General features: G+C 34.6%; 2 protein-coding genes across 6 annotated transcripts in view; both read right to left on the bottom strand.

The window, feature by feature from the left end:
* Positions 1 to 5,940: 5,940 nt before the first annotated feature.
* LOC114460313 (forkhead box protein J1-B-like) lies at positions 5,941 to 9,763 on the bottom strand. Its single transcript, XM_028442241.1, has 6 exons — positions 9,743 to 9,763; positions 9,300 to 9,655; positions 8,390 to 8,594; positions 7,627 to 8,270; positions 6,451 to 6,655; positions 5,941 to 6,331 (listed from the first exon to the last, which is right to left on the bottom strand). Exons 1-4 carry the CDS (start codon positions 9,761 to 9,763, stop codon positions 7,635 to 7,637), a joined length of 1,218 nt encoding a protein of 405 aa, XP_028298042.1. The 3' UTR covers positions 5,941 to 6,331; positions 6,451 to 6,655; positions 7,627 to 7,634.
* The window catches only part of LOC114460315 (cilia- and flagella-associated protein 44-like), a 38,549-nt gene continuing 22,299 nt past the window's right edge, over positions 9,518 to 25,767 (bottom strand). For all 5 annotated transcript variants that reach the window (XM_028442244.1, XM_028442246.1, XM_028442247.1 and 2 more), the window contains 7 exons: positions 17,373 to 17,568; positions 16,192 to 16,244; positions 16,025 to 16,090; positions 15,741 to 15,888; positions 15,530 to 15,637; positions 15,326 to 15,421; positions 9,518 to 9,655 (listed from right to left, as the gene is read on the bottom strand). In XM_028442244.1, coding sequence (XP_028298045.1) covers positions 15,362 to 15,421; positions 15,530 to 15,637; positions 15,741 to 15,888; positions 16,025 to 16,090; positions 16,192 to 16,244; positions 17,373 to 17,568 — 631 coding nt within the window. In that variant the 3' untranslated portion in view covers positions 9,518 to 9,655; positions 15,326 to 15,361. The remainder of the gene's footprint in view (positions 9,656 to 15,325; positions 15,422 to 15,529; positions 15,638 to 15,740; positions 15,889 to 16,024; positions 16,091 to 16,191; positions 16,245 to 17,372; positions 17,569 to 25,767) is intronic.

Here is a 25,767-nt window from a genome sequence, read left to right as displayed (position 1 = left end):
TTATATCTGATTTGTATCATCGCTTACGTACATGGTTGTTATTGTTAGATTTAGATTAAGTCAAAATCAGATGTTCTGAATTGTTTGTCCTTGTCCTGTGGGGCTTTAAAAAAAGTTGGATTGACTGAGAATGTATTTTATTAACAGGATTATTGATTATAACGATATATAATTACAGGATTATTGATTCTAAAGATATATAATTACAGGATTATTGATTATAAGATATATAATTACAGGATATTGATTATAAAGATATATAATTACAGGATATTGATTATAAAGATATATAATTACAGGATTATTGATTATAAAGATATATAATTACAGGATATTGATTATAAAGATAATATTAATATAATAATATGCACACAAAAGAAACCATGAATAATAATCCATTCCAACACTACATAAGTGTAATATGCCTATGTTTTCACCGTGCCAGGATGGCCGAGTGGTTTTAACGTATCCATAACTACGGCCTTAATTTTATGACCATTAAAGATGACGTCACAATTGCTTCTTTTTACATCGTGACGTCATCTTCCACAACCAACAACCGTGAAGCTGGAGGATAAGCTTGAAACATTTTATTTACACATTTATTTTAATCTATAATTAGTGCTAAATTCTCCAGGTGTTCATATAGGGTAACAGATTTAATTTATGTCCATGTACCAGTTTAACACAAGTTCTTAAGGACGTTAAACTCAAAGCTGCTCTGGGTTTTATTGAACATTTTATTTCTTGACACATTTTATTTACAAATTGTGTTCATTATGAGTGCTAAATTCTCCAGATGTTCAAGGGTAACAGATTTTACTTGTTTTCATAAACCAGTATTCTACAAGTTCTTAAAAAAAATAAAGAATATAGAATTTGCTGGTTTAAAAACACTGTCTTATAATTGAAGGAACATTTGTTTTACTTTTTAATTACAGTAAAGTACATTTAGTAGCATGTACTTTTTAACTTTACCATTAGTAAAGTAATAATTATCTAAAACATGTTTTATAAAGCATTAGTAAGGGATTATAATCTTCAGTTTCAACTTCATAATAACATCCAAATAATAATTATAATAATAATAATAATAATATTAATTGATACTTCATAAAACATTTATAAACCATTAACTAATATTTGATCCATGTGTCTCCGTAATGTTTTTCGATGTTTTATAAACCATAATCAAGGTTTTCTTTACACTTTATAAAGTAAATAAAATGTTGTAATGTGTGCATCAATAAACTGTTAATATAACATCAATTATAGCATTACAAATCATTAAAACACATTATTAACTATCATTTCATTGTTTGTTAACAGAAATTAACTGTTAATTAACTATTTACCATTATTTACCATTTATAGATGATGGTTATTCCCAATTAGAATATCATGAAAAGGTTGATTTAGTAAAAGATGTATTTTGTATACATTCATTTTACACAGGCTGACATATAGTGTTTATTTCTTTTAATGTTGATGATAATAACTGACAACTAATGAAAACCTCAAATATAGTATCTCAGAAATGTAGAATATTGTGGAGAGATTCAATATTGAAGACACCTGGTGCTCCATTCTAATCAGCTAATTCACTCAAAACACCTGCAAAGACCTTTAAATGGTCTCCAGTCTAGTTCTGTACGCTACACAATCATGGAGAAGACTGCTGACCTGACAGTTGTCTAAAAGACAACCATTGACACTTTGCACAAGGAGGACAAGACACAAAAGGTCATTGTTAAAGAGGATGGCTGTTCACAGAGCTCTGTGTCTAAGCACATTAATAGAGGTGAAGGGAAGGAAAAGATGTAGTAGAGAAAAGTACATTTAGTAGCATGTACTTTTTTACTTTTACTCAAGTAAGGGAGCAACTTCAATACTTTTACTTTTACCAGAGTTATTTTTATTCAAGTATCTATACTTTTACTTGAGTACTGAAGACTAGTATTTTTGCCACCCTTGCAAAAAACACAAATTAGACCATTATGTGAGGTACTCATGCAGTGCCCTATCCTTTCACAGACCTGATCCATAATAAATCTTGACATGATTACCTTGCATACAGTAAACATAAACTTAAAAAGGAAGAGATGAAATCTTGCAATTGTAACTTAATTTATTCTTACACAAAGGCATCTGTATGAAATAAATGTTATGCCAAAATGAACAATTATTTTTTTAAATTAGATAACACAAAATAATTCAATTCAAAATAATAATAAAAAAATATAACTACATTTATGAACTCTGAAACTAAGAAAAGAACCAGCATTCAATGCTGTTTTGGTGCCGTGCATTACCTTTAATCTGATTGGTCGACTATGGTGTGATGCATTTGATTGTTGTCTGGTCATTTCATTTTTTGTAGTTTTACAAAGTCTGTTGATCATTTTAAAATAAAAAAATACTCAGTAACTGTTGGCAGTAATGTAATAAATTACTTATTTTAAAACGTACTGTAAGTACGAGTCAAAACACTGATTTAGAAATATACTGAAAAAAGTATCAATAAAAAGCATTTCAATTACAATAACGTGAGTACTTTGTAATCAGTTATTTTCACCTCTGATTAAGTATTACTAGCTTTTAAATGAAATATGTTGTTAGAATTTGGACTGCCACATCACTATTATGTATTTAAACCAATATATTCACATGTAAAGTCTTCCTTTCATTGATTATCATTCAGTTTTATTTAATCCCACATTTAAAAAAAAACATCAGCTTTAAATATAACTACTACAGTATAGTAGTGGGAGGAGCTTAAGTAGAGTTGTCAATTATGACCAAATTCAATTCAATGCAACTTTATTTATATAGCACAAAATAGAAGAAAGTCATCTCAAAGCGCTGAGCAAAATAATTGGGTGGTAAGTGTAAAAATGTAGTATAAAAGTTTTAGCTAACACATTTACATTATTTATATCACTTTTCTCATATTTAGCACATTTTCCTACATTTAACACAACATTTAACCACATATATAGAGGTAAAATAAAGCATAAAATCTAAATATATAAATCTAAATCTAAATGGTACATGTTATATCTAAATGTTAAATCTATTTCTAAATTTTAAATCTAAATGGTATATGTTATATCTAAATGTTAAATCTATATCTAAATTTTAAATCTAAATGTTATATGTTATATCTAAATGTTATATGTTATATCTTAATGTTAAATCTAAGTCTAAATGTTAAATTTTATATATAAATGTTAAATGTTAAATCTGAATGTTAAATCTAAATGTTAAATCTTCATGTTAAATCTAAATCTAAATGTTAAATGTTAAATCTAAATGTTTAAATCTAAATCTAAATGTTAAACCTAAATTTAAATCTAAATGTGGAACTTAAATGTTTCGTTCATATGCTAATTGACCCCGCCCATTGTAACCTTAACCAATGCACAAGCAGAGACACACAAAACCGTTCCCACCCACCTCTTCACCGATATAACATATGCCATTTATATTTAGATTTAATGCTTTTTTTTACCTCTATATATGTGGTTAAATGTTGTGTTAAATGTAGGAAAATGTGCTAAATATGAGAAAAGTGAGATAAATAATGAAAATGTGTTATCTAAAACTTTTATACTACATTTTTACACTTGGTACCCCATACAAAATATAAAGTCCATAATAAAAAGAAGAAAGAACCCAACAAGATCCACATGAACAAGCATTTAGCGACAGTGGGAAGAAAAAACTCCCTCTTTTTTATAGGAAGAAATCTCCAGCGGAACCAGGTTCAGAGGTGGCAGCCATCCGCTTCTACTGGTTGGGGTTAGTGAACAGAGGGACAAACAGAATAGGATAAAAGGATAGTCCATCCAAGTGTTCCAGATTAGTTGAGCAGCGAAACATTGATGAGTCCATCCAAGTGTTCCATAGTTGAGCAGCGAAACATTGATCAGCCCAAAGTGTCCCAGATTAGTTGAGCCGTGAGCCATCGATCAGGAACCGTTATCTCCATCATCAAGACACCTGAAACAGAAAAGAGAGCGGAGGGCGAGGAAAAGGCACAGACTGCAGGATTCTCTCAGAATTTAAGCCGATATTTTTAATTCAAAAGATACCAAGAAGTGATCTGAAATGAGTACGTGTTTGAAGGTTGGATGTATTTTTCTGTAATGTTTATTGGAGTCAATAAGTGTAATTTTGTATCTTTCTGTTGTCTTTTTGTGGTTTTTTTGCTTTTTGTTGCCATTGTAATGTGATTCTGGAGTCATTTTTTGTATTTTTGTACAAATATTAAGTTTTGTTTATTTTGAGTGGAGCCTTTATGTATATTTTTGTGCATTTCTGTTGTCGTTTTGTGTACTTTTTGTATAAATGTTTAGTTTTTTGTTTTTATTTACTATATTTGTTATAAATACACACACGCACACACACAGACCTTTCTTGTATTATAGATAGATAATGAAAAAGATAATAAAGTCTTTGCCTCTGGGTTGATTTTCCAGAATCCTCCTCTGTCGGGCTCGGCTTTCTGTCGAGGGACCTTCATGAACCTCTTGTTGAGGGACAAGGTTTGACGAATAGAATTCTGTAACAAAGACACAATAAAAGCAAGATTTATTACAAAACCATTGAGCAAATATGAGTAAGTGATGATAAATGAAGGGAGATGGATAGTCATAAATAATAAAAGTGGGTGTCACTTACCTGCCAGGTGGGCTCTGCGTGTCTGTAGTAGCAGAAGTTCTCTTTGATCCACTTATAGATGGTGGACAAAGTGACTTTGGGCTGTTCACTGGCCTGCATGGCCATGTAGATGAGAGAGGAGTGGGAATGAGGTGGTTTGGCTTTGGGGTTGGTCTTGTAGTCCACCTCCACCAGAGGGATGGGCTGCATCTGGATGTGAGGGTACCTGGGTTGGAGGCAATTACATTTTTCAGTTATAATTACATTTTCAATTACCCATTGTCAATTAACAATTCAATTATGATTAAAATGACCAGCATTTTTTCAAATTACATTTCAATAACATTTTTTTTAAACCTCAAAGTCAATTACAATTACATATTCAATTACTAAAGTTCACATACAATTAATCACAGACACTGTAATAAATAACCTAAAGGAAGTTAACCTTCCTCTTGTGTTAGCTTTCTGTTAGCATCTCTTATGATAACTGGTCCTAAATCAGCTGTAAAATACACTAAAAACAAATATATATCATGTAATTTATTTCATATATATTGGTTACCTTGTTAGGCTTCCTAATCAATGAAAATATAGGTTTTTTAATATTTTTGGTGTGTGTGTCTGAGCATTTTTTATATCAGTATAACACTCAGTTTCATTTTTGTTCAAATGATGAAATGTGAGAAAGCTTGAAATGAAACATGTTTTAATAACTGTTAACTACATATGTGTAGAACTGAACTTAGAACTCTAACATGGATCCATGTGTTCAATTATAATTGTCGTTTTGTGTACTTTTTGTATAAATGTTTAGTTTTTTGTTTTGATTTACTATTTTAGTTATAAATACACACACACACACACACACAAACCTTTCTTACATAATAGATTGATAATAAAAAAGATAATAAAGTCTGTGTCCTCAGTCTGTCCTTCATTGTATCATTTTTCATGGCGAGCTGTGTTGGTTTGATATTATTATCCTTAACTTTCAGTGAAAAAGTAAAAAAAAGAATTTTCAGTCCCAGGGAGCAAAATATGATGAAAACGAATATATAAACAAAGTTCACAAAAATGTATAGCAAAAGACAAATGAAAATACTGAACAAAATATGAATCAAAAATCAAAAAAAAAATACAAATTTAAAACTAATTTCCACATAAAATACAATATATACATATTACAAAGATTCTTACGTGGTTTGTTATAGGACAGTCAGTGTTGTTGGTGGTGGATGGTCATAGGTAGATGTGAAGAAGCCCTCACTCAGACCAAAGCCTTGATCCAGGGTTTGGGGTACGGTCTCTGTCCCCACTGTGACCTCCACTAATGGCTGCACCTCTCCTACCTCTGACTGCTCAGAGAATAACAGGTCCATGTAGCCGCAGGACCAAGATCAAGCAGTGTCTCTGGAGACCTTGTGGTCCTTCTACTGTTTGTAGGCGACAGGGTCTTCTGTTCAGGACTCATATCTTCATTAACAGAAGAAGTGCTTGCAGTGTCCTGATAGCCCTGAAAACGTTTCTTGCGTCTGGAAAGTCTGTTGACACACATGTCTGAGTGATCTGGGTTGATTTTCCAGAATCCTCCTCTGCCGGGCTCGTCTTTCTGTCGAGGGACCTTCTTGAACCTCTTGTTGAGGGACAAGGTGTGACGAATAGAGTTCTGTAACAAAGACACAATAAAAGCAAGATTTATTACAAAACCATTGATTAAATATGAGTAAGTGATGATAAATGAAGGGAGATGGATAGTCATAAATAATAAAAGTGGGTGTCACTTACCTGCCAGGTGGGCTCTGCGTGTCTGTAGTAGCAGAAGTTCTCTTTGATCCACTTATAGATGGTGGACAAAGTGACTTTGGGCTGTTCACTGGCCTGCATGGCCATGTAGATGAGAGAGGAGTGGGAATGAGGTGGTTTGGCTTTGGGGTTGGTCTTGTAGTCCACCTCCACCAGAGGGATGGGCTGCATCTGGATGTGAGGGTACCTGGGATGGAGTCAATTACATTTTTCAGTTATAATTACATTTTCAATTACCCATTGTCAATTAACAATTCAATTATGATTACAATGACCAACATTTTTTCAAAGTACATTTCAATTACAATTTTTTTAAACCTCAAAGTCAATTACAATTACATATTCAATTACTAAAGTTCATATACAATTAATCACTGACACTAAACTTCCTCTTGTGTTAGCTTTCTGTTAGCATCTCTTATGATAACTGGTCCTAAATCAGCTGTAAAATAAAAACAAATATATATCATGTAATTTATTACATATCTATTGGTTACCTTGTTAGGCTTCCTAATCAATGAAAATATAAGTTTTTTAATATTTTTGGTGTGTGTGTCTGAGCATTTTTGATATCTGTATAACACTCAGTTTCATTTTTGTTTCAAATGATAAAATGTGAGAAAGCTTGAAATGAAACATGATTTAATAACTGTTAACTACATATGTGTAGAACTGAACTTAGAACTCTAACATTTATCCATGCGTTAAATTATAATTGTCGTTTTGTGTACTTTTTGTATAAATGTTTAGTTTTTTGTTTTGATTTACTATTTTTGTTATAAACACACACACACACACACACACACACACACACACACACACACACAGACCTTTCTTGCATTATAGATTGATAATAAAAAAGATAATAAAGTCTGTGTCCTCAGTCTGTCCTTCATTGTATCATTTTTCAGGGCGAGCTGTGTTGGTTTGATATTATTATCCTTAACTTTCAGTGAAAAAGTAAAAAAAAAGAATTTTCAGTCCCAGGGAACAAGATATATGATGAAAACGAATATATAAACAAAGTTCACAAAAATGTATAGCAAAAGACAAATGAAAATACTGAACAAAATATGAATAAAAAATCAAAAAAGAAATACAAACTTAAAACATATATCCACATATAATACAATATATACATATTACAAAGATTCTTACGAGGTTTGTTATAGGACAGTCAGTGTTGTTGGTGGTGGATGGTCATAGGTAGATGTGAAGAAGCCCTCACTCAGACCAAAGCCTTGATCCAGGGCTTGGGGTACGGTCTCTGTCCCCACTGTGACCTCCACCAATGGCTGCACCTCTCCTACCTCTGACTGCTCAGAGAATAACAGGTCCATGTAGCCATAGGACAGCTGGTGGTTCATGGTATCTTCTCCTCCTCCCCACCACCTTTCCTGCTCTCCTGTTGGTTGCTGCTTCCTTTCCATCTCACATTCCTGGACCCTAACAGCAGAGGTGAGGTCCAAATCCTCCAAGGTGTTACAATTCCCACCGAAAACTTCAAGACATGCTGCTGCAAGAATGTCAAGATCAAGCAGTGTCTCTGTAGACCTCGTGGTCCCTCTACTGACCGTAGGCGACAGGGTCTTCTGTTCAGGACTCATATCTTCATTAACAGAAGAAGTGCTTGCAGTGTCCTGATAGCCCTGAAAACGTTTCTTGCGTCTGAAAAGTCTGTTGACACACATGTCTGAGTGATCTGGGTTGATTTGCCAGAATCCTCCTCTGCCGGGCTCGTCTTTCTGTCGAGGGACCTTCTTGAACCTCTTGTTGAGGGACAAGGTGTGACGAATAGAGTTCTGTAACAAAGACACAATAAAAGCAAGATTTATTACAAAACCATTGATTAAATATGAGTAAGTGATGATAAATGAAGGGAGATGGATAGTCATAAATAATAAAAGTGGGTGTCACTTACCTGCCAGGTGGGCTCTGCGTGTCTGTAGTAGCAGAAGTTCTCTTTGATCCACTTATAGATGGTGGACAAAGTGACTTTGGGCTGTTCACTGGCCTGCATGGCCATGTAGATGAGAGAGGAGTGGGAATGAGGTGGTTTGGCTTTGGGGTTGGTCTTGTAGTCCACCTCCACCAGAGGGATGGGCTGCATCTGGATGTGAGGGTACCTGGGATGGAGTCAATTACATTTTTCAGTTATAATTACATTTTCAATTACCCATTGTCAATTAACAATTCAATTATGATTACAATGACCAACATTTTTTCAAAGTACATTTCAATTACAATTTTTTTAAACCTCAAAGTCAATTACAATTACATATTCAATTACTAAAGTTCATATACAATTAATCACTGACACTAAACTTCCTCTTGTGTTAGCTTTCTGTTAGCATCTCTTATGATAACTGGTCCTAAATCAGCTGTAAAATAAAAACAAATATATATCATGTAATTTATTTCATATCTATTGGTTACCTTGTTAGGCTTCCTAATCAATGAAAATATGAGTTTTTTAATATTTTTGGTGTGTGTGTCTGAGCATTTTTTATATCAGTATAACACTCAGTTTCATTTTTGTTCAAATGATGAAATGTGAGAAAGCTTGAAATGAAACATGATTTAATAACTGTTAACTACATATGTGTAGAACTGAACTTAGAACTCTAACATGGATCCATGTGTTAAAATTTAATTGACAATTTTTATAGGATTTTTATGGCAATTACAATTACAAAGTCAAGTATCTAAACTCAATAAAAAATGACTTATGATTACGACATTAAAACTACAATTACAATTATAATTATGCCATAATTGTAATTAATCATCCATTAAGCAATTGCAACTATAATTGACCCCAACCCTGGTACCTGGAGAACAGGGGACCAACGGTGGAGTCACTGCCGAGGTACTGAGGCATCCCGGTGGCTGCGGTGTGTCCCGCGGCGGGGCTGGACGGAGAGTCGGTGTCAAAGCTTTCATGGAAGAGCTGCTCCTGACATTGATCTTGTTGTTGCTGCTGCCTCTGTTGCTGTTGCTGCTGACATTGCCCTTCTTGTTGCTGCTGATACTGTTGTTGACATTGATCTTGTTGTTGCAGCTGATGCTGTAGTTGCTGCTGAATTTGCTGTTGACACTGCTCTTTTTGTTGTTGTCGCCGTTGTTGCTGCTGACGTTGCCCTTGTTGTTGTTGTTGTTGCTGCCGATGTCGTTGTTGTCCTTGGTGCTAGGAATAAAAACAGAGAACAGCTGATGAGTCTTCTGATTCTACTGCAGGCTTGTTTCTAGGTGAGTCTCTATGATAGAATCCAACATGAACTAAAGTCATTCCCATTGTTAAAGGTCATCTTAGATGCTGATATGTGCATTTCAAACAATTTATGGAGAGCACAGACACAAAATGAAGTTATACTGATGCAAACCTCAATACTCTTAGACTGGGACATTAAACACATCTGAGATTAAACTTGTTCTCCGAGAGTGTGTCTGTGTCTGCACATCACATTAAGGTACACCTCATTTTTGTTTTAGAGCATTGATTGATTATCATTAGTATTGATTAAGGTATCGACAATATCCAAGCCATAAGTGAGGGATATTATTCCCGGCAGGTTATTCTCTTATATTGTGACAAAACTTTAATTTAATTCAGGGAACCCTTGTGAAATAATTTAATGAAAATTGCACAGTTTGAGAAAAACTGTGAGTTCTCAATGTGCAATTAAAAATGCCTTCCGTCATGTGATCTAAGCATGAAAAGACTAGAGTTTATTTATTTATTTTTATTTTATTTATTCAGTTCATTTCCGACATGGTTGCATTCACAGAAATTCATTTGACATTCAGAGCAAAATCACATCATTATTTTTTTTTTTTTTTTTTTTTTTGTCCTTTTTCATGCCGGAAAGGGCGACGGAAAAAAGCATTATGCTTATCTAGATCCGTCCCCTAATTTGAACACAGATAATTTTACATCCAACCTCGTTTCTTCCCTTTTTTTTTTTTTCTTTTTTTTTTTTTTTTTTTGTGATGTGTTCTCGTCTGCAGTCATTGTTCCTGCTGTTACTCCTCTTCACAGTCTTTTTCCCCCGTATTTCCACGAGCTTTCTTTTCCAGTCGTTGTTTACGTTCCTCCAACTCTCCAAACGTGAAGTTCTTCTTCTCTCTGAGAACCTTCATATCCTCTGAGAGTCGCCTCTGCTTACGATCCATCCGGAAGGCAAATGCACAGACACATACCCCCATCATTAGCAGGCCAAAGATCATGATTCCTAGCAGATAGATGTCCTCCACATCTTCCACTTCCAGCTGGGAGAGACAGAGCATCTGGCTTCTCCCTCGTGCGTCCACGACATATCCACTTGGGTATGTGTCCTTTGGACACGGTATTTCGTGCTGAAGCAATTGCCTCGTTGAGAAGATTTTGTCAATGGTGCTCAATGACCAGTTGATGAGTTCCATGTCGTTGCTGTAGAGTTCAATGGAGAGTTGACTTGAGATCTGTATGTGTGTAAAAATGTCCTCCTCGTTTTGTCCTTAAATTGTTTCAGATTATCTGACTGTTGTGTCGCTTTGTCAAGGCTGTTCCAGAGGTTCATGGCTCTATACACAGTACTATATTTGCCAACGTTTGATATGATCCTGTTTGGTCTAAACTCATTATTATGTCTGAATTCGTAGGGATTTTGATTGTATGTGAAACGTTTTTGGATTTGATGTGGTAATTTTTTTGATGAAGCCCTAAATGCGTGTATTTGTGTGTTATAGTGTATTATTTCTTGCAGTTTTAGGTATTTTGACTTCTCAAATAAATCGTTTGTGTGTGTGTTGTGTGATACTTTATGTAAAATTCTTATAGCTTTTTTTTGTTGTTTAAATAGTGGTTCAAGATACGTTTTGTAGTTATTACCCCATATTTCGGAGCAGTAATTTAAGTGCGATGCTATGAGTGAAGAATATATTGTTTTAAGTGATTTGGTATGTAGGATTTGTTGAAGCTTCCATAGGATGTAACTGCTTTTGGCCACTTTGTTTTTAACTATTTGTATATGTTTTTTCCAGGTCAGCTTCTCGTCCATCCACACTCCAAGTACCCTATATTCTTTAACTTGTTCTATTATTTCCTTGTTTAGTTTCAGTCTTATATCTCCTGTTTTTTTTCTCTTTCCAAAGTTAATGAATTTTGTTTTACTGACGTTTAGGGCTAGTTTATTTACATCTAACCATGTTTGAATTTTTAATAGTTCTTCATTTGTTGACTCTATTAGAGTTTTAATGTCTTTGCCTGAGCATAGAATGGTTGTGTCATCTGCAAACAATGTTAGTTTTAGGCAATTAGTGACTTTGAAAATGTCGTTTATGTATAGAATGAACAGTTTTGGCCCCAAAATTGAACCCTGTGGAACACCACATTGTATGGTTTGGCATTTTGATGTATGTTCTTCAAAGTCAACATATTGTCTTCTATTTGTCATATAGCTTTTAATCCATTTTAAGGCGTTGCGCTTTATTCCGTAATTTTGAAGTTTTTCTTCTAGAATATCATGATTAATTGTGTCAAAGGCTTTTTTTTAGGTCCAGAAAAATTCCGAATACAAATAGTTTTTTTTCTAATGCTTCTCTTATATTCTCCGTGATGTCAATTATAGCCATTGCTGTTGAACGTCCTTTTCTAAATCCATATTGTCCTTCATGTAGTATATTATTGTCTTCTATAAATTTGTCGAGTCTGTTCATGAACAGTTTTTCCAGAATTTTTGACAGTTGTGGTAATATTGATATAGGTCGATAATTAGTGAAATTACATTTTTCTCCACCCTTGTAGATCGGTCTGATTTTTGCAATTTTCATTTTTTCTGGGAATACCCCATTCTTGAATGATAGATTACTTATATATGTTAGTGGCGGGGTTATTTCAGCTGTTATGGTTTTTATTAGACTCATAGTTAAATTATTAACGTCTCTGGATTTTTTTGAGGTACTGGTAGTGATTATTCTGTCCACCTCTGCTTCTGTTACTTCTTCAAGTACAAGGTACTTATCAATGTCTTTCTTCTCATTGTCAAAATGGTTCCATTTAAGTGTTGGGTGTTTATTTATCTCTTTCTCTATGTCTTTTCCAGTATTTATGAAAAAACTGTTGAGTTCTTGTGCTATTATGTTTTTATTGTGTTCTTTTACATTGTTTATTATAAAATGGTCTGCATTTTTTTCTTTGCATTTGCGCATGGTTATGTTGTTAATTATTTCCCACAATTTTTTGTTTTTGTTTTTATTCTCTTTTAATTGTTTTTCATAATATTCCCTTTTTTTTTCTCTAAGTAAATTATTAACTTTGTTTCTGTATTTTTTATAACGTATTTCTGCTTTTAATGTTTTTTCTGTTATATATTTTTTATATAGTATGTTTTTCTTTTTGCATACGTTGGCTATTTTCTTATTAATCCATGGTACATTGTTTATTTTACTTTTGGTTGTTATTTGTTTCAAAGGGCAGCATTTGTCGTATATTGTCGTTATTGTGTCTGTAAATGTGTCATATGCTACGTTCACATCTTCTTCCTTGAAGACACTTTCCCACGTCTCTCTTTTTATCTGTTGTTTAAAGTTTTCTAATTGTTTTTCTCCTTCCAGTCTCCTGCATGTCTGTGTGTTATGATTTTCACGGTTCTTCTTCTCTTTTGCGTTTAGTATCATAAATATTGGTAAATGATCTGAAATGTCATTTATTAATATACCACTCTTTACATCTGTGTTTTGTATGTTTGTGAAGATGTTATCTATCAGTGTTGAGCTGTGTTTATTAATTCTGGTTGGTTGCGTTATGAGAGGTTTTAATCCATTTGTGTACATGCAATTGGCAAAGTCTTCAATGTGTGTATTTTTTAAAGGATTTAAAATGTTTATATTGAAGTCTCCACATATCAGTAATCTCTTATTTTTAATTTCTTCTATCATTTTGGTTAGTTTCTCATTAAATATGTCTATTTTACAGTCAGGTGCACGATACAAACAGCAGATTATTATCTTACGTCCCTCTGGACTTGTAATTTTCACTGTTATACATTCCATTACTTCTTCCACAGTTAAACTCAAAGACTCTATTATCTCCATATCTATATTTTCTTTTATGAATAGTGCTACCCCTCCTCCTGGCTTATGTAATCTGTTCTTATAGACAAATTTATATCCTTTTATCATAAAATCCATGCCTTTTTTTTCCTTCATCCAAGTTTCTGATAGTGCTATTATGTCAAACCTATACAATGTAGAGATGTAATCCTTAATGTCTTCAAAATTTGCATACATACTGCGACAATTACAGTGAATAAGTGACAGACCTTTTTCTTTCTTATTTTCCACTTTGAAGTCATTCTCTGTGTAGTAATGGCTGTTCGTGTATTGTTTCCAATGTGAAAAGTTGTTTGGGTCCACTTCGTCTACTTGATTAATCTCCCGTTGTTGATGTTGATGATGTTGCGGATGATTTTTAGTGGTTCTGTCCATATCCATGATTTTTATCAGTGTTCTTGACTTTTAGGCACCTCATTCGTATTTTTCCAGGTCTTCAATCCTTTGGACTAGAACGGGTTTTCCATTTTCTCCTCCTGGAGGTGTGATGTAAATCCTGCAGCCTCTGGTCCAGTTTTTCACAATTTTTCCTCCTTTCTTCAGTTGGCGTGCTTTCCATGCGATACTTGCATTCTGCTTCGTCAGGTTCTCGTTCATAAACACCATCGTTCCCACAAGTTTTCTTCCTTGTCTCAATATTTCAGCTTTATATTTCACGTTGGTGAATGTAATTTTCACATCTCTGGTGTCTTTGCGTTTTGGCAGCAGCTGGCAGTAGTTGATGTTGTCTGGGTTCACTTCAATGCCTTTCGAGTCCAGGTAATCAATCACCTGTTCTTCAATCGATTTTTCGTCTTCGCTGGTCAGATCCTCAGTTTGTCTTGTTGCACTGGCGTAGCTCCTTGGCCTTATCTTTAGGCCCGTGATGATGACATCCTTTTCTCTTTCTTTTCTTTCCAGTTCTTCAACCCTCGCATCCAATGTTTTTATCTTTTCTGCATTCTTTACATTTTCTTCTTTCAGTACCTTGACATCATTCTCCAGTATTTTCAATGATTTCTCCAAGGCATTCGTCATGTTCTCCATCTTCGTAGATAGTTCTTGTCTTAAGGACATGAGATCCTGTCTCATCTCCTGTTTCATCTCCTTAATCATTTCTTTAAGCTCTTCTTTGAATAGCTTAAAGTTCTCTTCCATTTTTGGTGGCATGTCTGGGCCCAGTTTTCTCTCTTCAGATGCAGCTGGTCGCTGCTCGCTGGTAGTCAAGGTCGCGTTATCAGACGGGAGTATAGCTTTCCCGGAGAGAGCTCTGAAAACACGTCTTCTCCCTTCCTTGGCTCAGGAAGAACTTGAAATATTTGGAGAAGATGAGATATCAATTTCTTTTTTTCCAAGGGGATGAATTGGATGCTCTAAAGTTTAGTTTGACACGTGTTTTAGACTAAAACACATTTGAGATTAAACCTGTGTTCAGAGTGTGTCTGTGTCTGCACATCAGTTTAGATACACATTATTCTTGTTTTATAAGATTAAGATTAAAGATTAAATTTAAAGATTAAAGATTAAGATTAAGATTAAAGATTAAATTTAAAGATTAAAGATTAAGATTAAAGATTAAACTTAAAGATTAAAGATTAAGATTAAATCGGGGCTTTCGCCTTTAATTGGTCATGTAATGTTGTTACATACATGGAATTTGTCCTCTGCATTTAACCCATCCCTGAGGAGCAGTGGTAACTGGTGACTTGATTTCACATTTGTGGAAAAACTATTTTGAAATAAAATCAACATAAAATGAAGTGATGTTTTGAGTAATGATACTTACCGTTAGTATGTTAGTAATGTTTGTTATACAATCCCATCAGTAGGAGGGTGGAGGCAGACGTGGAGCTTTGGTTCGTGATTTCTTACTCTTTGTCCCCTAAAAACAGACACGTGACAATTCTAGTCAGCTGATAAAACACTTCCACAGTCATGATGTCATCACCTCTAAGGTTGATGGGTAAACATTTCTGCACAGTAGACTTACGTAATTCACTTTGTTGCTCCAGCCTGGGTTATTGAGAGCGTGTATATGAGCTTCCACTTGGGCTTCAGCTTGGAAGATCTGCCTTTTGTCTTCAGCCAAAGACTTCCACTGTGGATGAACAATAACAAAGTGTCACACACACACACACACACACACCAAAGACAAAAATGTGAAGATCACAGATCATTCATCGAGGAACAAACAAACTTACGCGTTCAGAAAGAACTCGATTGACTGCAGCACTGTTCTTAATGCCGAGCTCTTCCTGGACTGTCTTCCTCTCGCTTTTTAAGAACAGCATAAATGCGTTGGGAGGTTTCTTTACATACGTCCCCTTATCCTTCTCGTGTTTTCTTTTCCTGAAGGAACAAAACACAAACAGTGAGCAGGGCAGGGAAACAGTAGCTGAGAGTAGTAGAGAGAGAGAGCAGGGAGACACTCTGATCTAGAGTTACTCAGGAAAAAAGACAATTAAAACAACTCAAGGACACTTACTTTGGAACTGGGACGGGTTCCAGGGCCTCTGGTGGCATGATAGCCAATAACTCATCCAACTCATCTCTACAAAGATAAAAACATAAACAGGCGGGATGAGAAATCATGTCACAAACATGTGGACCAACGTCTGTGATGGATCAGGTGTGTTTGTTTGCTTTGCTTACCGTTCTTCAAAAGAAGGAAAACACTCAGGTGGGAAGAACGGACTGCTGTAAAACTGGAGACACAAAAACATGAATATTAGACACCAGTTGCATTTTTCAATTACAATTACATCCTCAATAATAAATGTTCAAGTACAGCTATATTATGATTACGATGACCTGCATTTTTCCAATTACAATTCAAATTAGAAATATAATTTTCTCTCTGAAAGTCAATTACAATTACGTTGTCAATTTCTCATAAACCTCATAAAACGTGACCTTCCTCTTATGTTAGCTTTCTGTTAGTACCATGATAACGGGTCAGTTGTCTCCCACATCTTAAATCAGCTATAAAATACACTAAAAATTATAATCTATCATCCAATTTGTTTTTCATCTCTTGGTTACTTTGTTAGAATTCCTAATTAATGAAAAAAAATGATATTCATGTTCTTGGTGTGGGCGTCTGAGCCTCTTTTCTGTCAGTATACCCCTTAATTATTATTTTTTCCTTCAAATATTAAAATTGTCTGAACAGTAAAAAAAAGGCCATATTTTTCCATTGTTATGCTTTACTATATACAGCCATATCTCTGAAAGTGGGTGTTCTTCCACATTTTATTTATTTTTATTTTTTTATTTTTTACACCTTACAGGATTCTAACTCCAGTTTAAGTGAGTTCATCAAACTTGAACTAGTTGTTAGGTTCTTATGATAGCCTTAAATCAGGAAAAAATTCCCAGATTTTTACATTTTTGTGGCTTGCTACTGACCGTTTTTTGAGAATTTCCATTCCAATTACTATTAATTACAAAGTCAATTATCTGAACTCAGTTCCAACTTTATTATGATTACAACAACAGTTTTTTTCCCCCAAATACAATTACAATTTTAATTATTTCATAATTGTAAATAATTATCAATTATGTGATTACAATTATATTTTACCCCAGCCATGGTATCAACCATACACCAAAAAACTACTGCTAGGGTCTGTCAAAGAAAACAAACTGAGTGATATTCCAATGCCACATAAGAACTGGATAAAAAGACCTAAATAAATCTATTAAAAACTGTGCTTCTAACAACAACAGAGTCATATAGAAGCACGAGGAAGGGCCTGTCTGTTCTTAATGGATGAACAAATGTATGCTGTGATGTTGCCCACATTGGCACCATGTGTTTCAGTGATTCTTACTTTGAGGTCTGTTAATGGTGGAGGAGGACATCTACAAACATGAGTAGATGATGTCACAGGGTAAGTCGCCCAGTGCACCAGTCCTGCAACCTCTGGATAGACCTGCACAATATCGGTGATCTCAGGTAGGAGATGCTTCAACTCCTCCTCCTCCTCCTCCTTCACCAAAGGTTCCATCACCATGGATAATGGTGTCCTGTGATACAAAGAACAATAAAATGCCCAAAAAAAAAAAATCAAAAATGACTTAACAAAGACACAACAACTACTTAAATGAACAAAATGACTCTGGAAACAACAAAAACATTATAGAATAGCTACAAAGACACACAAACTGTCAACAAAGTGACACAAAAAATACAAAAAACAACAATAAAGATACAGAAAGTGACCCCAAAAACGCACAAATCAACAACAATACATACAATACATGACAAAAATGCAGAAAAATTACACAATATTACAATAAGAACCCCCCAAAAAATAACAAAAACACACATAATGACTCCAAAACCACACAAAATTACCCATATCTTGCGAAATTATTTGAATTCCAATTTTATGCAAATGAAATGATAGTTAGACGTCGCACAAAACACTTGAAAATTGCTCTTCTATGTAGTAGTAGTATTTATTGAAGGGACAGTGCACAGAGACATTAAGCTCAAAGACAGATATGTTCTGCACCAGATTATAGCTGAATAGCTAGTTTCCATCTGCAGTCCCTGATTACATAAATAATATACAAGTCAAAGTACAGGTAAAAACAAGAATACATAAAAACAATAGCATGCAATGAAAGGCAATCAGAACATGCCCTCTCACTGACACGCACCCACACATACACAGCATCACACCTGTAGAGTGCAGCCACACCTCTCAATTTCTGCTTCTCATTCACATTTGTAATCACTAAACACAAATTCAATAATACATTTCAGATTTCATAGTAAAAATGTTCTCGTACATGGATATATACACATACTGTAAGTTGTCCTGTGGTTCAGTGTCCACCTCAGTGTGAACAGCGCTGAGTGCTCCAAAGCCACTTTTTAAGCTCTACTGTGAACAGACGTTGGTCTGTTTGACTTTTCAGGACCGTTGTGAGCTCGTTCCATTCCTTTATTGCTTTATATGAAAAAGCCGACTGTGCAAAAACAGTTTTATGTATGGGTATACTACACTGCCCCCTGACGGAGGCTCGTGTGGTTCTAGTTGTCATAGCAGACGTGTACTGGATAAAACGCTTAAGTGGTGTTGGTGCAGTGTTATTTAGGATTCTATGGGCCAATCGTATTGAAGCAAATCTTTGAATATTGTGGAAACTTAACAGTCTGTATTTTCTAAGGACTATACAGTGATGGTGTTGTCGTGGTTTTGATCAAGGATTTTGAGTGATTGTTTGTGTAAGCTTTCTAACGGCCTCATAGTGCTTTTGTTGGCCTGGGACCAGCATGTTATACAATAATAACACCGAGACATAATCATTGAGTTAAAATAGGTTTGGGCTGCCTCCATTGTTAGCGAGTTTCTAATACATTTGAATGTTTTTATGTTGTACCTGAGACTCTGGCACATTTGTTTGATGTGTTTTTTAAAGCTAAGATTTGTGTCTAAAGTGACGCCCAGGTAACGATATTCGCTGACATTTTGTATTGTTTCCCTGTTTACAGTTATGCTTGGAAAGGATGACGTTTTATATTTGTTTACAAAGTACATTGTTGCCGTTTTCTTAATATTTAACGTGAGACTTGAGTCATGTAGCCATCTCGCAACTTTCTCCATTGCTGCCGTAAGTTTAATGGCTACCTGGCTGGCGTCCTTTCCCCAGGTATAAATGACTGTATCATCTGCATACATCTTGATATTAACATCCTCACATACAGATGGCAGGTCATTTATATAGAGCGAGAACAGAAGAGGGCTGATATTAGAGCCTTGTGGCAGTCCGATATTAGTGGCAGTAATACTGGATGTAGTATCACTGATACGGGCGCATTGGGTTCGACCAGATAGATAGGACTCAACCCAGGCCACAGTGTTTGTCGACAAATTAAATTTTGTTAATTTTGCAAGTAACGTGGGGTGACTGACGGTATCAAATGCTTTGCGGAGGTCCAAGAAAATTGCTCCTACTACTCCTCCTTTATCTAAATTTTGTTTGATGGTTTCTATGAGAAGGCAACATGCCGTTTCGGTTGAGTGCTTTGCCCGAAAACCAAACTGCATGGGATGTAAAAGGCCTTCATCCTCCAGATGTTCTGTGAGTTGCTCTACGACCACTTTTTCTATTATTTTTGATATAGCGGGGAGAATGCTGATTGGTCTGTAGTTGATAATGTCTTTTTTATTTCCTGCTTTATGAATTGGAATAATAGTGGCTGTTTTAAATGTGCTAGGGAAGGTGTTTTCAATTATTGATTGATTTATCAGTTTTGTTATTGGTGCAATCAGACTATCTTTGTAGGTTTTTAGGAAGAGAGTGTCCAATCCGTGGATATCCCTAGACCTTGAGCTTGATAATGTGGAGATGATTTTGTTGACTCTAGTTTCATTTGTTTGTTCTAAACTTAGTCCATCTTGATTAAATGCGGATTCTTTGCCCTGATTTTGAGGGAAGTTCTTATTTAGGATTTGTACAGACTGGATGAAATTTTCATTCAAACGGTTACTTATGTCAAGGCTGTCTGTAATAATAGTGCCATTTATATTTAATGTTATATATTCAATCTTTCTTTGTCCTCTTCCGGTAAGTTTGTCAATGCTTTTCCATAGCTGTCTAATGTTTCCTTTTGCAGCTATAATTATTTCTAAGTGAAAGTCAGCCCTGGCCTTCCGGAGCAGCGTCGTGACTCTATTTCTCAAACTTTTAAAAATCATACGATCAGTGTTTAACCGCGTTTTGTTAGCTCTTTTAAGGGCTGAATCCCTACTTTTCATTAGGGTCCAAATTGCTTCATTAATCCAAGGTACGTTTGTTTTAGCACTTTTTATTCTGGGTTGTGTTCGACTATATTTGCAGATAATTTCTTTAATTTTTGTCATTAGGGCATCGCAGGCATGATCAGCATTTACCCAATTTATGTCGCTCCATGGGACATTTTTAAATTCGTTCTCTACTAATTGATGATCTTTTTTAGGTATATAGGGCAAGCGCTTTTGTGTACCTTTCTGGTCGTTATACGTACATTTGGACAACTTCCTCGTTATCAGTGTGATGTTATGGTCTGATAAGCCTGTTAGCAAGTTGTAGGTTTTTGCTATGCGATCAGGTTTATTGGTAAAGACCAAGTCTAGTAAGGTTCGAGAGGAATGTGTTATTCTAGTCGGACTGCTTATCATTTGTGTCATGTCAAGGCTGTTTGTAACATCCTTAAGTTTCTTCCTACGTGACTTATTTAACCAGTCCAGATTAAAGTCCCCCATAATGATCAGTTCTTTGCTACTGTGCTGTTTGAGAATATCTGAAAGTGAACTGAGGAAATTATCTTTTGCTGTGGGTGGTCGATATGCTACAATTACCTTAAAAGACATTTCTGGGGATAAGGTGATTTTGATTCCAACACACTCTATGTTATCTACAGGGAGGGTTATTTTTTCGCTTTTAAAGTTTTCCCTTATATATATTAAACTAGATTTATATGTTTTTAATCTTTTTTATTTTATTTTATCAGTCTCTAGACATTTCAGGCGACCCCATTTGATTTCCAGCTACCCCATGGTTGAAAAACTCTGGAATAAGGCAATCAGTGTTTGAAACTGTATTTATGAATGTGTGTAACACATAAAAACTCATTTTCTTTGTTCACATGTATTGAGCTTGATGTTCAGACTAAACATTAAGGTCCTAGCAGCAGCTTTGAGATTCTTATCTCCTTGGACTGAAGCTTCTCTTTACACAATCTGGTTGGATTATGTCAAAAAAATATCCCACTGCAAAATTTGTTCCATTTATTCATAACATCAGCATTAAAACTACCTACAAAAAAGTTTACAAGTAGAGGCTTTGATTTGGCTCGATATTATATGGATTATGTCTGCAAAAAGTGCCCACATGTACACAAAATCATAACCAAACACTCGCCTATGGAGCATTTGTGGGAAAAAGTGAATTTCAGGTTTTGTACAGTCACCATGCAATAACCAAACACAGAATACAGCAAGTCCTACAATATACACAATGATTAAATTGGGCCAAAAACATGGAAAGAATCAATACCTGATGTGAACCATTTACACCGTTTGCACATCCACAAGCATGATCCTGTAAAAAAATGAAATAAAACATCTTCTAATTTGCCTTCATGTTTTTTTTTTTTTTTTTGATAATTTAAAAAAACATTCATTTTGATCTTGGTCTGATTATTTCTTGAGAAAGAATTGTGATTTTACAATTATTTTTTCTATAATTAATTTCACATTACCATGATTTTTAAAATGTACTCCTGAATCTGAAATAAAAGATGATGATGATGATGAATAACTAAAATCACATTAATAATCTAATTTTCAATCAAACATAAATCACACCTGCTGTCTAAAAGATAAATACATACTACATATTATGCACTTCTCTCAGAGAAAACCTGCATAAAGGATAAAGGAAGTAAATAAATATAAATATTATGGATGCACCGAAATGTAAATTATTAAATCCTTTAAAAAAGTTTACACTGTAATGACAATTTTTGGCTACTTTCTTTTGGAGGTCAGATGATGAACAATTAAGCCTAGAATGTAAAACATGTATAAAACATCCCTTTAATTCACCCCAAAGAAGATTTATTTGGGTTGAGGTCAAGATTCTATAAAGAGGAAAGAGCCGACTCCAAACACAAAGTTGGGGATGTAAAATTGTCCAAATTGTTTAATGCTCAAGCGTAAAAGAACTCAGCGGCAGAGCAAAACAAAAAAGCTGTTATATGTGTAAGTGGTCTGTATGCCTACGTAATAGAATTTGTGTTTCCTACCATGGAAGTGTTTGGAACACCTGCAGATTAATCGATTGAATGCATGCATTCAATCGATTAATCTGAGTGAATCAATACTTTAGGTCTTTTTCAACTTTATTCAATCACAATTCATGATGAAAGTGAGATTCAAATAAAAATGATAATACAGTCATTTGCATTTCTTGGGTTTTTATTTACATCTAATAACAAATGGGAGTTTATTCTGAATTTTAAAACAACCTTAATTAACATTTTTTACAATATAAATGATTACAAAGGTTGCGCATGCTGACGTCACTTGTGTAGAAGCTAAATGCTTGTATGACTTAATGAAATGACTGAATATTTACTTCAGTTTTAGGCCTGTACATTATTATTTATTGTATACATGAATGTGTCAAATTACATGGAAAACCAAATATGAATGAATAAATGAATAAACGTGATAAAATAAAAAAGTTACAATTTTAATACAAATAAACAAATATAAGTGGGAAAAATACAAATGTTAAAACATGATATAAATACATCATTAAATAAATGAATAAAATATGAATACAAAATGGCCAAAAATTAAATACACAGCAGATTTATGAATTAAAGGGAAAATATTAAGAAAAATACAAATATATATATTTGTATTTTTATTTGTATATTTCGTAATTTTTTATTTATTTTTTGGCAAGTTTGGTTCTCCATTAAGTTATATTTATACTATATTGTGAATTGTTGAAATGTCACTGATTAATAAACATTTTTACTTCTTTAAAAATGCATTGCCTGGGGTGGTGTGTAGCTCAGTGGGTTGAGCGCCCGCCCCATATATGGAGGCTGTAGTTCCTCACCTGCAGCCGGTTCCAGGTTCGATTCCCGGCTTGGGACCCTTTGCTGCGTGTCATTCCCTGCTCTCTCTAATCCCCTTCCTGTCAAGCAACTGTCATATAAAGGCCACTAGAGCCCAAAAAATCCTTTAAAAAAAAAAAAAAAAAAAAAAAAAAAAAAATGCATTGCCTGGTTGGGCAGTTAAGTTACCTCATTTATTAATTCAACCTTTTTATTATTATTATTATTATTATTATTATTTCATTTAACTATTCATTTTTTTAAATTTAAGCATGTATTTTTTTAATTTGTTTGTAATCCCAGCAAAGTGCAGTAGTACTAAGTTTCACAGGCACAGACAAATCAGTGAAAACTGATAAATAACAAAATGTCCACTATATTCTGTTCTATTAATATGATTTTTTTTTTTTTTTTTTTTAACTTTATGCCAGTTTTGTAGCTTTTCTTTCAACACAATATCTAGAAGGCTCTTTAAAGGTACCATGTCATACTGCAGGCTGATTTGCGGGATACTTACGCATATTCATTCATTCAAACTAACGTTTGAGGGAATCAATGAAAAAAACACTTTGGGCATGTGTATGAAGCCCTAATAGACCTTTTATCATATTTAAAGCACAGAAAAGTCAATTTCGCGTAACATGAGCCCTTTAAAAAGCATGTGAGCTAAAGTCATATATTCACATTTGTTGTGGTCCGTCTGTGTAACTTATACATGACAAAGTGCTTCCCAAGTTTGGGTAAATGTAGACCTTCCAACCATTTATTAATGCTGGTTTCTTAAGATTTTGGGTATTTTCATTTTGGCTTGTCCTTTTTATGTCTTCTGTGTTTTGCTACATTTGGTGGAAACAGTCTGACTGTGTTGTATTTAAAAGATTTATTAGAAATATGAGCACACACTGCCAAATCTCCTCTTTTCCAGATATTGTCAGTTATCTGGATCAATGATCCTGATCATGGTACCAGGATCATTCATATCATTTCCTATTAATAATAATACATTATTGGTCCAAATGTATGGTCACCCCCATTTTTTTCATAAAATTGCGATGACATGCACAACCCTGATCAAATAGAACTTGGTGGCTAATAATAATCAAATTTCATAAAGATCAGTCAATGAAAAAACGAGATATGAATTTTCAAAAATTAATTGATGAAAGATAGGGATTTTTTAGATTTTTCAAACTGATCCAGAAATACAGATTCCCTCCTCAATGTCATGGAATTTTCCATCAGGTAGGGTTTATCTTTTTTTTGTTTTTAATAACTTCTTTCGATGTAAACTTTGTAAATTGTGTTCTACATGTATATGATACATTTTATTTTATACAATATGCACAACACAATTGTTGCTATTGTTAATATGTATTATCTTCGTGTGTACATTGTTCTATGTGTGTGTGAGAGAGAGCGCTTTTATAACATTTATAACTTAATTGTACATTTTGTTCTGCATATTGTTATGGTCAATTATTATATTCATCATCATATCGTCAAATGTATGTTCATGTGTACAATTTGTCATGTTTTAATACATGACGACTCCATTACTCATTACACTTTTGAACAGCTGAATCATGATTAAACAGTACAGAGCGTACTCAGTGCAGCACAGTCTCTGCCAAGGCCAGAATCTCTGCTCACATGCAGACATACACTGATAAAGACTGGAGCCAAACCTTCTCATAACATCTTCATCATCCTCCAACATTTCCACTATGGGCATCTGACTCCCTCCCTTTTGTCTCTCACTGTTGGGACCTTTTCTTATCTGTATAAAAAGCTTAAGCTTTGAAACTGTTGGAGCGGGGCGCGGCACTTCCTTCGGACGTCCGCCTGGACGTCCGCTAATTTTGTTTCACTTTGTTCCATCTTGTACCTTTTTACTTAGCAATAGAATAAACTTTTTTATATAAAATCATCAATGCTTCTCCTGGATTCCATCATTCAACCAGAGCAATGAATCATGTCACTAAATGAGGTCAACCGTAAATTCTGCCGTAACAATTGGCGTCGACGAACTGAATCCATCTTCTGCTCTGTGGGGCGTCGATCGTGGACCAGCACTGGGTCGACACATTTGAAGCCCCGGGGCTGGCCCGCGGTGGTCCGCCCTCGGACAGAGACTGGAGCACGAACCATCGGTTGAACCGCAAACACCAATTCGGACTAAGGTAAAGCTGCCTTTATAAACATATATGTATAAATTTTCATTTACATATATATATATTCGCTCTGTGTTGATTTTTTTTTTTTTTTTGGAACCAGTCAAGCATTGTATTGATTTTCAGCTTTGAGCTTTGATTTTGATCCTCAGCTGTTCTGTGTTTTGACGCAGTGAATAGCCATGAGAAAGGCTCAAATGGTTGAGGTTCTTTGTTTTTAATGCTGTAGGTTCCCTCTGTTTTTCTTCGGGCTCGGATATTTTGTTTAGGCATAAAATACGGCTGGTCATTATTTACTTTGGTTTTGTTCGGACACCCACAGACAGCCTGTGAGGTCCTGACCATAGATAGACGGGCAACAAGGTTTCCAAAACATCCCAGCGGTGCCATGATCTGAGTTCACCTCTGTACCGAAAGATTAAAACCCCG

The sequence above is a fragment of the Gouania willdenowi genome, unplaced genomic scaffold, assembly GCF_900634775.1.
Source record: "Gouania willdenowi unplaced genomic scaffold, fGouWil2.1 scaffold_423_arrow_ctg1, whole genome shotgun sequence".
In the NCBI taxonomy this organism is placed as follows: Eukaryota; Metazoa; Chordata; class Actinopteri; order Blenniiformes; family Gobiesocidae; genus Gouania; species Gouania willdenowi.
The sequence above is the reverse complement of the archived record's forward strand: the minus strand, read 5'-3'. Positions and strand labels throughout refer to the sequence as shown.

Bases quoted from the DNA above. Each gene is read 5' to 3' on its own strand.
- LOC114460313 (XM_028442241.1), bottom strand. From the start codon at position 9,763: ATGGGAATGACTTTAGTTCAT. The intron at 9,656-9,742 runs GTTGGATTCTAT...TTTTATTCCTAG, and splicing joins TGGGAATGACTTTAGTTCAT to CACCAAGGACAACAACGACA. The intron at 8,595-9,299 runs GTACCAGGGTTG...ACTCCATCCCAG, and splicing joins GTTGGTCCCCTGTTCTCCAG to GTACCCTCACATCCAGATGC.